Source organism: Spermophilus citellus (genome assembly GCF_964194105.1).
Source record: "Spermophilus citellus genome assembly, chromosome: 4".
Taxonomy (NCBI): domain Eukaryota; kingdom Metazoa; phylum Chordata; class Mammalia; order Rodentia; family Sciuridae; genus Spermophilus; species Spermophilus citellus.
Genome location: NC_138185.1, coordinates 129,266,490 through 129,282,424, shown reverse-complemented (window position 1 = coordinate 129,282,424; position 15,935 = coordinate 129,266,490). Strand labels below are relative to the sequence as shown.

Sequence of the window (15,935 nt, the reverse complement as noted above, 5' to 3'; positions counted from 1 at the left end):
TTCACTGGAGTATGTTCCTCACCTGATTTGGTTGGAATTTTGTTCAAGGTTATTATTGTATCTGGGGCCTACAGAATGAATTAGTGAAGAGATGCTCTCTGGTGCTATGTGAAGACATTAATTATTGAGTACCTGCTACTTGTTTTTTTCACTAGGATTGCCTTAGATTATTTTCCAAAGAAGAAAAACTCACAGATAACAACAGATTTTACTGCAGTCATTGCAGAGCTCGACGGGATTCTCTAAAAAAGATAGAAATCTGGAAGTTGCCACCTGTGCTTTTAGTGCATCTGAAACGGTAAAAGGGAAATTTTTTCTATCTGTTCAGTAAAATGAAGGAATTCAAAGTCCTATGTAATTTACACTTATTATACTGGCTACAGAGGAAACATACCAAAAGAAGGTTGTCTGGCTGGGGCAGCTCTAGGGTAATAAAGTAGAAATGAGGCCAGAATACAATATTGTTACTTCATGTAGTTCCATGTGATTTCACTTTTTAAAAATGAATGAAACTAAATTGTTAAATCAAGTGAAAATGTATAAAAATACATGTTATACAGTATACTTCTAACACAAATTAGCAGGCCAAACATTCCAGCAGTGAGCATTTACAGATTGAATCATGTTTTTAAAAAGGAAATAACATGATTTTTTTTTTAAAGTGTAATTTTAAAAGTGAAATATGTTAGTAATGTTAAGTGTAGACTGTTGTGTCCAAATCTTTCTAACTAATGAAAAAGATCTGGTTCAATAGTGGAGGGAATGATGGTGAAAGATATAAAAACACATACCAGATCTTTTGCTCTTACTCCTTGGTCTTTTGATAACTTTTGAGCTAGTTTTATGAAAAACTACTTTAAAGGATGTTTCATCTTTTTATTGAGAAGAATAATTTTTGTTTCAAAGAAAGCATTTCTGTATTGAAGATTCTTAGTTATTAATGTTAATTTCAAGATTGATGTGTTCATATTTCTCTTATACAGTTTTTCTAACAAAATTTGTCCACTGCCCCTTTTTCTTGAAGATTGTAGAGGTATAAACATTCTATAAATGAACACAGATTTGTTCTGAACATATTTGAGTGCTGATATTCTTAGAGGTTATTCAAAAGTATATACAGTTCAGAAATTTCTTTTTAAAAAAATAATGCCGGGTCCAGTGGTACATGCTTGTAATCCCAGCTACTCGGGAGGCTGAAGCACAAGGATTGCAAGTTCACAGCAAGCCTCAGCACTTTAATGAGGCCCTTAGCAACTTAGCAAAGTAAAACATAAAACGGGCTGGGGATGTGGGTCAATGGTTTCTGAGTGCCCCTGGGTTCAGTCTCTGAAACCAAAAGAATAAAAAAGTAATGCCGGGACATGGCTCAGTGGTAGAGCACTTGCCTAGCACACATGAGGCTCTGAGCACCACAGAAAATTAATTCTAAAATAACCATATTACACCAACCAAAACATCAGTACTTGGGGTATTTAAAAAGAGCAGAGTATGCAAGAATAATGGAATGTCATTATTTTAATCACCAGTCTGCCCACAGTCACTTTGTAACTGTAGTGTCCCCTAAAGTACAAGTTTAAATCTAGAGCAGCTCTCCTCAGTCTTCCTGTCTGCTTTTATGGTGATTAGTGTCCTGAGCATGCAGTCCTCTGCAGAGGACTTACATAACAATTATAGCTAGTCAGTGGGTCAAGGGATTGAAGTGAGGACCTATCTGTTATTCTGTCACTTTGGACATGTTATTTAATATCTGCAACTTCAGTTTCCTTTTTAGTAAAATGGAAATGAAACAAATATTTTTAATAGGTCCTTTCTCTTCTGAGTCTTTATATTTGAAATGGACTTTGTGGTCATAGCTAAAAATCTGGATATTAAATGAGTAAGGATTCATGCTGATGTCTTTCTCTAGCAGTGTAATTCCTGTAATGTTTTGTTCTGCAGTTTTTCCTATGATGGCAGGTGGAAGCAAAAATTACAGACATCTGTGGACTTCCCTTTAGAAAATCTTGACTTGTCACAGTATGTTATTGGTCCAAAGAACAATTTGAAGAAATATAATTTGTTTTCTGTTTCAGTAAGTATCTTTTTAAACTAAAAACTTGTTGTTTCTTTAAGCAGATTAATAGGAGTTTCAAGCGGCTCTTACCTCATAGGAGAGTAAGAACAGCGTAAACATTTGCAAGTAGCATTTTAAATAGCCATTCAGTTTTCATTTATGCTCTGTCTTGTTTGGCACAGAATCACTACGGTGGGCTGGATGGAGGCCACTACACTGCCTATTGTAAAAATGCAGCAAGACAGCGGTGGTTTAAATTTGATGATCATGAAGTTTCCGATATCTCCGTTTCTTCTGTGAAGTCTTCAGCAGCTTATATTCTCTTTTATACTTCATTGGGACCACGAGCAACTGATATAGCCACATAAGGAGGTATAGGTTATGAGCTAGTTAAATTGTAAAAGGTTCAGTCAACAACTTTTGAAATGCTTACAAAGGTAATGGATAGCTAGCTGCAGCTGGTTATTTAGAGGAATTCTAGGAAAGTGGGAGCTGTGTTACTAGCACTATATAATTCAGGTCAGTGTGATTATCAAAAAACTGACAAATAATATTTAACAAGTATCACAGTAAGCATCCCTTACCAGGTACTCTTTATTTCATAACAACTTTTTTAGTCTGCTCCAAAGTTAAAATAATTAACTAGCTAAGCATTATTATTGTACTGATCTGAAAACCATTATAACCTTCATTTTCCTTTTCACTGTTATGGCCTTTTCACATTTCTAATCCCAGCTTGATCTACTATGAATACTCTAGGATGATGTAAAGCAGATAGGAATGTATATGTACATATTTATTGCACACTTGCACATCAATGTACATAGTTTAACATGGTCCTTTTGTGTACCCTAGAACTCAGAAGATTGCTGTTTTTATTTGTTACTTCTTTTTGGTTTCTTTTGGCCTATTCTGAGTAACAGCAGTGCTTTCTTAGGGAAATAACAGGGCAAAGCTATTTTTCTGTTGGCTTTGGGCTGTATTTGTGCACTAAATCTTTATTCTAAAAGAATAAATGGAAACTTTCTTTAATTTTTTAAAATAAGAATTTCATTTACACCTACATTAAAATCTTATTGAGAAAAATAATTAAAAACCCTCTATGTGTTCTGTCTTTAATGTTATCAATATAGGATAGTAGAAACATAGATTTTACACACACGCACACCCTCATCCTACCAGACTAACTCGAAATTTAGTTCACTTGTCCTGTTGAATCAGGATTCCTGATTTCTTGCTTTAATATGGCACCAGAGCTACAGATAGTACTTAAGAATTCTCTGAGTTGAATTCTATCAAGAGTAGAATTAAAGTGAAAGGGTAGGAGTCAGACCTGATTGCAGAGTAAACTACAATAATGAACCACATCTTTTCAGAGTGGTATATTAAAAATGATAAAGGAGCTTAGACATCATTTATCTCAGGGACTTGATTGCTACAAATGAAGTCAATAAAAGCACTTCATATAGAAAAGTTTCTGTAAGATTCTAAAAGTGCTTTTGAAAAAAATGTCACCATTAGCTCTCAAGGAGAAGATGAAAGCAAGGGTTTCCAGTGATAAAATTGACAACTTTTCATATTCTTTAATTAGTTGAGAAGACTTACAGATTTTTGACTAAATTATTATGTCAATTAACTATTTTACCATCATGTGTTTTAGCTCAGAGCCATTAAAATAGAAACACAAAAGTTTATTGTGTGTACCAGGGATAGAACCCAGGTTTCACACCTGCTATCAAGTGCTCAGCCATTGAGCTACACATAGCTTGGTCATGAGCAAAAATTATTTGTTTAGCTCCATGCAGTATCTTTGGAAAAAAAATTACTGAATATATGTAATTATGAGGTATTTTACGATAGAAATCCACAGTAATAAACAAATTTTGAAACCTGAACTCAATATGTAATCTGCAGTGCTTTAAAGCTCCCCACTATTAGCATTTCATGCTTTTTTTCAATGAACCAGGACCCATCTTTTGTGTATAACTTTTCAGATAAGACTGAAAAATGTTAGTGATGCAGTTACGTTAGTTGTAGGAGTTTTAATGACAAAGCAAAACTTAACTACCAGTTTCTGATTGCTTGTTTTACATTTTCCAGGAAACATTATTTTCCTAGCTCTTGCATTTTTGTACTGGTTTTGAAAAGGGCTGGCAGCTATAGAACAGGAGATATGCTGTAGCGGTTTGAACAGAAGTTTCTGGAATCTCACTGACTCTTGTGTCATCAAAGCTATACCAGGCCTGGGTAACTGAGTTCTTGCAGAAAGCAGTGTAGTGGCCACCATCCAGATCACCAAAGTGGTTCTAGGGAAGGAAGGAATGTCAGACTTAGTATTGACATGCTAGTGCTCTAACTACTAAAACAAAAACAGTAGGGCCAAATAAACTGTTAAAATTGTCCCTTATACTTAATTAAAAGGACATAATTTTGTTAAGTCATACACACAGCCTGTGACTGCTGCTATGTTGTTTTTCACTTCACTGGAATTGCTTACATGTTGTGCCAGTGACTATTTTAACAAAATCTGTGAATGAAATAGAATAGTGTATGAGAACATTTGAAATAGAATAGTGTATGAGAACAATAGTGTATCAGTTGATACATATTATTTATCAGTTAACACAGTGTACATTGAACATTAAAGGAAGTTTTTAAAATAAGTGACAAGGTAATTTTTACTAAATGAACTTATAGTTTAAGGACAGGCTCAAACAAAGACATTTAACATTGGAATCAGACATACAAGCAACTGCTTATTATCACAGCACAATTTGAGGGAGATGTGCATGAAACAACCACCTCTATCACTTAGGGTGCAAAAAAGAACCTGTCCCATCCTTATTATCCATGTCTTTCTTAAGCTAGCAGAGGATTACGTGAAACAAATACACTGAATAACCTTACTTCCAAGAACATAGTATGATGTAGAACAGGGATTGGCAAACACTGCCCATGGCCACACCTAGGGAGATGCCTGTTCTCACATCACCCATGAATTAAGAATAGATTGTATATTTTTATATGGTTAAAATAAGTCCAAATAACAATATTTTGTCACATTTGAAAATTACATGAAATTGAAATTTCAGTGTTCTTAAAGTTTTATGGGAACACAGCCATGCTCATTTGTTTGTTTTACAGTGGCTCCTTCAATGCTACAATAGTAAATTTGAATTGCTGGAACAGAAACCATATGATGTGTAAGGCCTAAAATGTTAATAGTATCTAGAGCCTTTTACAGAGTAAGTTTGCTGACCCCAACATAGGAAAAAAATGGATTTTTGTAGCCAATTCCAAATGTGAATTCAGGGATAATATTATACAGAGACCTTAGAATAATTATTTAACCTTGCTGAGCTTTAATTCTGCATCTTGTAACATGAATATTAGACTATTAGTCTTGTATAACTATTGTCAGATACATATTATAGAACTAGCTCAGAAGGGGTACTTAAATTACATGTCTCTTTAGACCTTCCTCTTCTGCACCTTTCCCCTTACATAGAAACATCCCTCAACTGACAGTTACAACATCTTTCTGGTCCTGGTCCTTTCTGTATGATCTTAAACTGATATGCTTTCATATTTTTTTAAATGGTGCCCATAATAGTGTAATATAATTTCGTTGAGAAAAAAACATCTGGTGGATATGTAATTCTCAGGTCAGGAAATGATGTTCTGAAATGATTAGAACATGGCTGGAGTACTGCATTCAGCTTTGATGAATGTTTTTTTAAGTTCAATGTGATGGGAGAAGGTAAACTATCTATCTTGACTTCCATTTCTAGCACTTACAGCTAGTCCAAAAAGCCTATTCCAAAACTTGGATGCTGGATTGGGGGAAAAAAAAAAAGTAGATACCCTTTGAAAAGTATAGCTGACTTGAAAGATAAGTATAGTGAGGGTAATTCCCAGGAGCCAAAAACAAAAAATTACAAAGTAGCATGATGCCTTGTGCCTGTGACTGCCTGGAAATAAAGACAGTTCCTGGTCTCTGGGGTTAGATGGCCATTCAGGGAATTTAGAGGTAATGTCTTAGGCCCTTGCCAGGTGAGAAGTTGGCTTGATATCTATACACAAAGCCAGAGAGGGAGATTTACCCTCAATGAAAGGATAAACTTGGGGGTGGGGATCAACCTTCTAATGCTTCTGTTAGCTTGGAGTCTGGGTACAGATAATAAAAGTCATTCCTGAGAATTTATTACCACAGACTTACCTTCTTACCAGTTTGGAATTCAAATTTACATTACCTATACTGTCTGGGAATCCTGACATTTAAAATGAAAAGTATTTCTCGGGTGCTTAACCTGAAAAATATTTCCAGACTGACAGATCTTAACTCAGGCTAACTAAGATACCAATATAGAAAACCCCAATGGAAAACAAAACCCAATGAAGTTGAGCTCACAGTTCAAATAATGGAACATACAAGGAAACAATTCACTATGAATAAGTCAGAAGGCAACAAATATCTAGATTAAACCCCCAAAGGACTTTAGATAATAGATTATCAAAATGAAGACTATAAATAAATATATTTTAATATTATTAAAGACATTTAAGAGAAGGAAATTAACTTTAAAAAGCTAAACAACTTTCAGAAACAAAATTAAAATAGTTAAAAATTAGTGGACAGGCCTGGCACAGTGGTGCACACCTGTAATCCCAGCAGCTCGGGAGGCTGAGGCAGGAGCTTCATGAGTTCAAAGCCGGCCTCAGCAACTTGGTGAGGCACTAAGCAACTCGGTGAGGCACTAAGCAACTCGGTGAGACCCTGTCTCAAAAAAATAAGAAGGGCTGAGGATGTAGCTCAGTGGCTAAATGTCTCTCAAAAAATAAAATAGTGGACAGGCCAGGCATGGTGATACACATGTAATCCCAGCAACTTGGAAGGCTGAGGCAGGAAGATGGCAAGTTCAAGGTTGGCGGTGCAGTTTAGTAAAAGACTGTCTCAAAACAAAGTAAAGTGGAACTAGGGATTTAGCTCAGTGGTAGAGTGCCTCTGGGTTCAAAACCCAGTATTTGCAGGGGGGAAAAGAGAAAAAAAAGGAGACAGACTAAGTAATGTATAGAATAAAAGGAGAGAATGAATACATAAAAATTAAGCTGTGAAAATGACCATGCATGGAGTAATGATAGGAAAATATGGGTTAAGAAGCATGGCATTATGTATAATTAATTAGAACAAAATTTTTTAAATGGGGAAAAAAAGCATGGCAAAATGGATGAAAAAAGTTATTTGTAATAGAAGGTCTAGGAGGGAAAGGCAGAATATAGGAACAAGGCAATATTAAAAGTGATGATAGCTAAAAACTATTAACAAAAGACATTAATTTTCAAATTGAGGAAGTGTAATGAGCCAGAGATAAATAATACTGCAGATCGAGGCAAGGAGAAAAACCTTAAAAGCAACCAGAAAGAAACGACAGGTTACTCACACCCAAAAATGACATATTGTTGGTAGAAGTTCTTTGGCAGCCATAGAAACCAAAAAAACAAAATAGCTTCAAAATGATGAAGGAAAATTAACTTATTTCAGAGCTAGATTTCTAATTGAATTATTCAGCAATGAAAAGTAGACTAAAGGCTTTTTCAAAGACTGATAAAAGGATAAAAGAGCCTCATTGAAGTCTGCTAAAATATGTGCCACATATATAAACAAAATTGAATAAAGGGGGAAAAATAAGAGGAATGATTAGCAAAAAAGACTAATAACACTACTGGCAAATACAAACCAACATGAACTGGATAAATAATGTCTCCTTGGAGGCATGTAAAAAAAAAAAACAAGTTAAAACTAAAATGCTAGAAAACAATAATAGTGTTCAGTGACCAGAATTACAAAAATGTTCTCAGATCCTTCCATTTGTTTGGGAGGAATAAAAGACCTTGGTTAACTTTAAGCTTTAAGTATGGAATCCATAGCTTCTAGGGTAATTGCTAAAGAATCAAAATGTGTAACTTCCAAAGTTGTAGAGGAAAAATAGTCTAAAGAAAGCTTTATCAACTTAGTAGCAGCTAAAAAATATGAGGAAACAACTAGAAATAAAGCACAAAAGATGACTAAAACCAACCCAACTTTATCACTAGTTGAAATATATGGAAATAAACTAAGCAGACCACTGACTAGGTTTTAAAACTTAAGTTCTATATACTTTATAATATTTATAACTCAGAAAAGGCTAAATTTAAAGGGATGACCTGTAATTCCAGTCACTCAGGAGGCTGAGGCAGGAGGATCACAAGTTCAACGCCAACCTCAGCAACTTAGCAAGACCTTGTCTCAAAAAATAAAAAAGATGGGGATGTGGCTTATGGTAGAGTGCCTCTGGGTTTGAACCCCAGAATCAAAAAATTTAAATATGTATATAAAAATGCTGATCTAGGGGCTGGGATTGTGGCTCAGCGGTAGAGTGCTCGCCTAGCATGGGCGGGACCCAGGTTCGATCCTCAGCACCACATAAAAATAAAGGCATTGTGTTGTGTCCAACTTCACCTAAAAAATAAATATTTTTTTAAAAAATGCTGATGGGAGAGCATGGGAAGAATGGAGGAACTTTGATTGGACAAAGGGGAGGGAGAGAGGAGAGGAGGCATGGGGTAGGAAAGATGGTGGAATGAGATGGACATCATTACCTTAGGTACATGTATGACTGCACATATGGTACAACACTACATTGTGTACAACCAAAGAAATGAAAAGTTGTGCAATTGTGTACCATGAATCAAAATGCATTTTGCTGTCATATATACCTCATTAGAATAAATAAATCTAAAAAATAAATGACATTTATATAATAAATATTACATATACTCTAAAAAAGGAAAAGAAAACATTAATAACTATAAAAAGGGATGGAAAAAAGATGTAGTAAATGTACTACTGAAAGAAAGAGGGTTAGCTATATTTATAGTAGCCATATAATTATCAACTAAAATGGATTTTAAGCCAAAAGGCACTAGAGTTACTTTATAATGAAAAAAGTTCTAGATCACCAAAAGGTTATAATTCTTAACTTTTATGCACCTAATAAAATAGATTTGTTTTAAAAGAGAAAGAGACAACTGTAAGGAAATCTTGAGAAGTTTACCAGCATAATGGAATATTTCAGCACATTTCTTTGAACTGTGAAACAAAAATAGTATAGTTATAGCTTTGAACAATACATGCTTCACTTAAAGACTGGCTTCTCAAGTAAAAACATATAAATCTCGACAAATATAAAAGTTTCATACAGACAACAGTCTTTGAACACAGTAAAAAAATTTAGCAGTCAGTTATGAAAATGACCCAAAACCCCATATTTTTGGAAATTACTGAGAATATCTTTAAAATAATATGGTGTGAGGAAGGGAGTAGGTCAGTGTTATAGATCAGTTGATAATGTTGATACTGGTTGATGATTGCATGGGCGTTTATTACACTTTTCCATCTATTTTGTATGTTTGAGATGTGCTATAATAAAAAAAAAGATGGTAGGCAATAAAAGTGATAAAAGTGGTTATCTGTAGACATTTATAGTTTAATGCTTATATTTAAAAGAACAGACTTGGGGCTGGGGTTGTGGCTCAGGGTAGAGCACTTGCATAACGTGTGGGGCCCCGGGTTCCTCAGCACCACATAAAAATAAATAAATAAAATAAAGGTATTTGTGTCCAACTACAACTAAAAAATAAAAATATTAACAAAAAGAACAGACTAAATGTTAATGAAATAAGTATCCAACTTTAACCATTAAAACATGAGAGAATATACCCTCCCCCCCCCAAAAAAAAAAAAAGGAAAGAGAAAGAATGATAAAGTAGAAAACAAAAGATATAATAAGGAGGATCAGAAAGGCAAAAGTTAGTCTTTTGAGATGACTTAATTTGGACATCAATAATAAAACTAATCAAGAGAAGAGAAAAAAGGCAATGATAAGTAATAGAAATAGTAAAAGATATTACAGCTACAGATGCAATATAAGTTAAAATCTTTCTGTTTTGTGTGTGTGTTACTAGGGATTGAACAAAGGAAGGTTTTCCACTGGACTACGTACTCCAGCTCTTTTTATTTTATCTTCAAACAGTGTTTTACTAAGTTGCCAAGGATGGCCATGAATTTACAATTTTCCTGCCTCAGCCTCCCAAATTGTTGGGATTACAGGTGTGTATCATCATACCCAGCACAATATATTTTTAATACCATGAAATTTTAAGTCAGTGAATTTAACTTAAATGAAATAAATATTCAGAAAATACTTAGCAAAAACAAAGAAAAAAGACAAAATTTGAATAGACTCAAACATTAAAGAAATTCAATCAATAGGTAAAAATCTTCCCTATTCAAAAGTAACACCAGGCCCAGATGGGTTTACAGGTGAGTTCTGTCAAATCTTGAGAAACTTTTCATTATAGATTTACACATACTTCCATATAAAAGGGGGAAAAGCTCCTCAGCTCACTTAATGAAATCAATATAACCCTGATACCCAAACTAGACAAAAACAATATTAAGAAAAGCACAGATCACTCTCATTGAAAAAAAGATGTCTTAAAATGTAGTAAGACAAATACAGTAAAATGTTACCCAAGACAATAACAATCAAATTATATTTTTCCCAGTAATGCAAAGATAGTAATATTAGAAAGTACATAAATGTAATTGACAGTATTGTGGTTCTAGGAAGCCATAACAGCTCAGTTATTATGGAGAAAAAAATCTAATAAAATTCTACCCCTTCACAAACACAAATCTAAAACCTGCACAGAAGGAAATGTGAAGCTACTAAAAACTTATAACATCATTTTTGATGATTCCACTTAAAAGAACAAGAAGATGCTTACTATCACTATCTTATATTCATCATACACTGGGGTCCTAGACACAGCAGTAACGTAGGATAAAGGAATAATAGATAAAATAATTGGAAAGGAAAAGGCAAAACTGGCATTTACAAAAGAGTTGTAAACAAATTGGTAAAAATGAAAATTGAGTTAGGTGACTAGGTATGGTAAAATGACCATTTGGATGCACCAGCCATAACAATTTAAAAAATTAACATTTATTATAGGAACAAAATCAACAAAAGTAGGGCATTTAGGAGTAAACTGTAAGAAAAGATATGCAAGACCTCTGGAGGAAATTACAAAATATTATGGAATGATATACTAAAGCAAACCCTAAATAAATGGAGAGATGTACCATTGTTCCAGGGACAGAGAACCAAACTAACTCTCACTAATCAGTGCAAACAAAATACAGTAGGCTTGGTTTTGTTTGTTTTTAAGGAAATTGACAAGATCCAAGAATAGTCAACACACTTCCTGAAGAATAAGAAGAAAATTGTGATGCTCTTGACTTATGGGAATAATGATGGGTCTTGCCCTGCCAGAGATCAAGATTTATTTTACAGCTATAGTAATTAAGATAGTATGCAATTAGCCCAAACATGAATGAACTAACCAAAGGACACACACCACAGGATAAGCAACTTTATAAATTATTATTGAGAAAAAGAATGTTAAGACATCCCTTATTCATATGGAAAAAAGTAAAATTGAGTTTCTACATCATACCATACTATCAAAAGTACAAAACAACAATTTTGTTCAGAAGACATATAAATATTTACATAAATGCAGGATTGGAAAGGATTCTTTTTTTTTTTTCCTTTTTATGGTATTGGAGATTGAACCTAGGAGCTTTACACATGCTAGGCAAGCACTATACCACTGAGACATATCCCCAGCCCTTTTTATTTTTATTTGTTTGTTTGTTTGTTTATTTATTTATTTTACTTTCAGAAGAGTCTTACTAAGTTTTCCATTATTGAATCTGGCCTCAGATTTGCCATCCTCCTGCCTAAGCCTTCTGTGTTGCTGGGATGTCAAGCATATACCAACATGCTGGGTGTGGTTAGGATTTCTTAAACGAGACAGAAAAGACTTAATTGGAAAAATTTGGTGTTTCAACTAAATTAAATTAAAAATTCTCTTTGTCAAAAGTGACTGTTTAACAATCAAATGTAGTTTATGAATTCTGAATAAATTCTGATCCTTAAAAAAAACTCAAAACTTTGGGACAGTTGACATTAGAAAACAGATGTATGAGTGTTTAAGCGATAGAGTTTTAAATTTTCTTATGTATAATACTAGTATTGTAAGCATGTGTAAGAATGTGATTTAAAGATATATGTTGATATATTTTTGGATGGAGTGTCATGATAAATGCAACTAATATACAAATAAGTAACTAAAAAATGTGTGTGTGATATACCCCCACACAGAGAACATAAATATATTAAAGTGTACACAACGATATAATTTTAATTATTGACTCTAGGTGAAATATGTATAAATGTTCCTTGTATAGTTCTTTCAGTAAGGGAAATAAAGGAACCTGCATTTTTAGGAGGCCTGAGGCATGTCTGGGTATAGGGCATTTAGAGATCAAGGACATTGTCCAACTAAACTGAAAGGTGCACTGCACAATATCCTTGAGTGGGAAAGAAGCTGCCATCTCTCCAGGTGGAGTGTGGAAAACGAAGGAAGGAACCATTTTGCACCTGCAGAATGGGGGTCAGCAGCTGAGGGAGCCCATTCTTGCAAACCCAAATTGGGCCCAAAATACAGACACAGTAAACACACTGCACAACATAAAGTGTGCCTAAGCAACCAGGAGAAAATCAAATGTGGAGACAGGTTTACACTGGGGACAACTTGTCATGGAGCTCCACCCAGCTCTAACCCTCCCTCTCCAATCTGGCTGCTTACAGGACCAGCTGGGAGAGAGGTGTCTGGTCAGAAATTCAGAAATTTGGAAGGGCAGGGACAGGAGAGATTGAGTTTAGAGACTGAACCCAAGACCAGGAAATGTGGGGACTACAGGTGACATAGGGGACAAAGAATTTGCTCCTCCACCACACGAGTGGAACCCAGGGGAGATCCCTGGGGTATAGTCTTCCAGCATGGACCAGCAATTACTGGGCCCTGAAGGTGTACTGATTTAAAATCTCCAGACCTACTGGTATTCAGCAAAGAGCCTAGAACCCACCTAAGCCTAAATCCCTCCTCCAGAAATTTTGTCTACAAGATTACCTTCCATGATAAACAAAAGTTAAAAAATTCACAACCAGAAAGCCTGCACTACAAAACATAATAAGATATTCATGAAGAAGAAATGAAAAATAAAAGTGAAAACCATAAAAGGGAAGAACTACATTATCAACAGAGAAACTAATTCAAATTAAAACCAGAAATAAATCAAAATGAAAGGGAATAAAACTCATATCTCAATAAAAAACAAATAAAATAAAAATGAAAACCTTAAAAGGGAAGAACTACACTATCAACAGAAAAACTAATTCAAATTAAAACCAGAAATAAAATGAAAGGGAATAAAAATCATATCTCAATAAAAACATTGAATGTAAATGGCCTAAATTCATCAATCAAAAGACATAGCCTGGGATTGGATTAAAAAAACAAGACCCAACAATAAGCATATTGTTTATTCCCATAAGTCTCCAAAAGAGTGAACTCATACACAAAGACATCCACAGAATGACGGTAAAAGAATGAGAAAAAAACATATCATTCACATAGATCTTGTAAACAAGCTGGGATTTCTATCCTCATATCAGAAAAAGTGGACTTTAAGCCAAAGTTAATCAGAAGGGACAAAGAAGGACATTTCATACTGCTTCAGGGAATTTATACACCAACCAGACATAATATTTATTCCCCAAGATATCGAGCATTTACATACATCAAACAAACCCTTATCAATTTCAAGAAGCAAATAAACCGCAACACAATAATACTTTAACATACCTCTCTCACCACTGGATAGATCCTCCAAACAAACAAACAAACAAACAACAAAAAAAACCCCACAAAGTATTTATAGAACTAAAAGATACAACAATTTAGATAATATACATATATAGAATATTTTATCCATCAAGGACTGAATACACTTTCTTCTCAGTAGCACATGGATCCTTCTCTAAAATAAACCATATCTTAGGCCACAAAGCAACTGTGAGCAAATACAAAAAAAAAAAAATAGAGATAATGCCTTGCATCCTATCAGATCATATTGGAATGAAATTAGAAATAAATGGTAAAATAAAAAATAGAAACTACTCTAACATTGGGAGACTAAATAATATGCTATTGAAAGGTAAATGGATAGCAGAAATCAGGGATGAAATAAAAAATACTTACAGGTAAATGTGAATAGCAATATAATATATCAAAATTTCTGGGACATTATGAAGGCAGTGCTAAGAGGAAAGTTAATTGCATTGAGCTCATTTATTAAAAGAATAAAAAGTCAAAAAATAAATAACCTGACATTACATCTCAAAACCCTAGAAAGAGAAGGACAAATTAATAACAAAAACTGTAGAATACAGGAAATAATTAAAATCAGAGATGAAGTCAATGAAATTGAAATAAAACAACCCAAAAATCAACAAAACAAAAAGTTGATTCTTTGGGGGAAAAAAAAAAAATCAATGAAATTGATAAACCCTTAGCCAAGCTAACAAAGAGAAAGAGAGGGAAAAAACTCAAATTACTAAAATTTACTATGAAAAATGAAATCACAATAGACACCACTGAAATACAGATGATAATGATAATAAGAACCAATTTTGAAAATCTATACTCTAGTAAAATAGAAAATCTTAAAGACATTGACAAATTTCTAGAGACATGTGACCTACCCAAATTGAAGCAGAAGGACATAGAAAATTTAAACAGATAAATTTCAAGCAATGAGGTGCCAGGAATGTGGCTCAGTGGTAAAGTGCTCACCTAGCACATGTGAGGCTCTGGGTTCGATCCTTGGCACCACATAAAAACTTATTGTGTCCACCTACAACTAAAACAAATATTTTAAAAATTCAAACAATGAAATTGAAAATGCCATCAAAAGCTTACCAACAAAGAAAAGCCCAGAACCAGATGGATTCTCAGCTGAGTTCTCCCAGACCATCAAAGAAGAACTAACACTAATCCTCCTCAAATTATTCCATGAAATAGAAAAGGAGGGAACCCTTCCCAAGCTCGTTCTATGAAGCTAGTCCCACCGTAATACCAAAACCAGACAAAGACATGTCAAGGAAAGAAAATTTCAGACCAATATTCCTGATGAACATAGATGCAAAAATTCTTAATATTACTGGCAAATCATTTTCTTTCCAGGATGCCTTCTATCACCACTTCTATTCAACATAGTCCTGGAAACTCTAGTCAGATCAATTAGACAAAAGAAATAAATGAAAAGGATATATATAGGAAAAGAAGAATTCAAACTATCCCTATTTGCTGATGACATGATTCTATATTTAGAAAACCAAAAAAACTCCACCAGAAAACTTCTTGAACTCATAAACAAATACAGCAAAGTAGCAGGATTCAAAATCAACACCCATAAATCAGTTGTGTTCCTATACATCAGTGATGAATCAACTGAAAATGAGGAAAACCATTCCATTCAAAATAACCACAAAAAAATAAAATACTTAGGAACCAACCTAACAATAGAGGTGAAGGATCTCTACAGTAAAAACTATAGAACACTAAAGAAAGAAATCAAGGAGGCCTTTAGAAGATGGAATGAACTCCCATGATCTTGGATAGGCAGAATTAAGATAGTCAAAATGGCCACACTACCAGAAGCACTATTTAGAGATTCAATGCAATTCCCATCAAAATTCCAATGACATTCTTCATAGAAACAGAAAAAGCAGTCATGAAATTAATTTGGAAAATAAGAGGCTCAGAATAGCCAAAGCAATCCTCAACAAGAAAAGCGAAGCAGGAGTCATCAAAATACCACACCTTAAATTATACTACAAAGCTATAGTAACAAAAACAGCATTGTATT

At 34.1% G+C, this 15,935-nt stretch overlaps 2 protein-coding genes across 3 annotated transcripts in view; one reads left to right on the top strand and one right to left on the bottom strand.

The window, feature by feature from the left end:
• Positions 1 to 3,152, top strand: part of USP8 (ubiquitin specific peptidase 8) — a 55,404-nt gene extending 52,252 nt beyond the window's left edge. For both annotated transcript variants that reach the window (XM_081292683.1, XM_081292684.1), the window contains 3 exons: positions 156 to 298; positions 1,939 to 2,071; positions 2,236 to 3,152. In XM_081292683.1, coding sequence (XP_081148809.1) covers positions 156 to 298; positions 1,939 to 2,071; positions 2,236 to 2,421 — 462 coding nt within the window. In that variant the 3' untranslated portion in view covers positions 2,422 to 3,152. The remainder of the gene's footprint in view (positions 1 to 155; positions 299 to 1,938; positions 2,072 to 2,235) is intronic.
• Positions 3,153 to 3,299: 147 nt separating this feature from the next.
• Positions 3,300 to 15,935, bottom strand: part of USP50 (ubiquitin specific peptidase 50) — a 34,493-nt gene continuing 21,857 nt past the window's right edge. Inside the window, exon 7 of the mRNA XM_081292687.1 lies at positions 3,300 to 4,359. Within this exon, the coding sequence (XP_081148813.1) occupies positions 4,168 to 4,359 (192 nt within the window). The 3' untranslated portion in view covers positions 3,300 to 4,167. The remainder of the gene's footprint in view (positions 4,360 to 15,935) is intronic.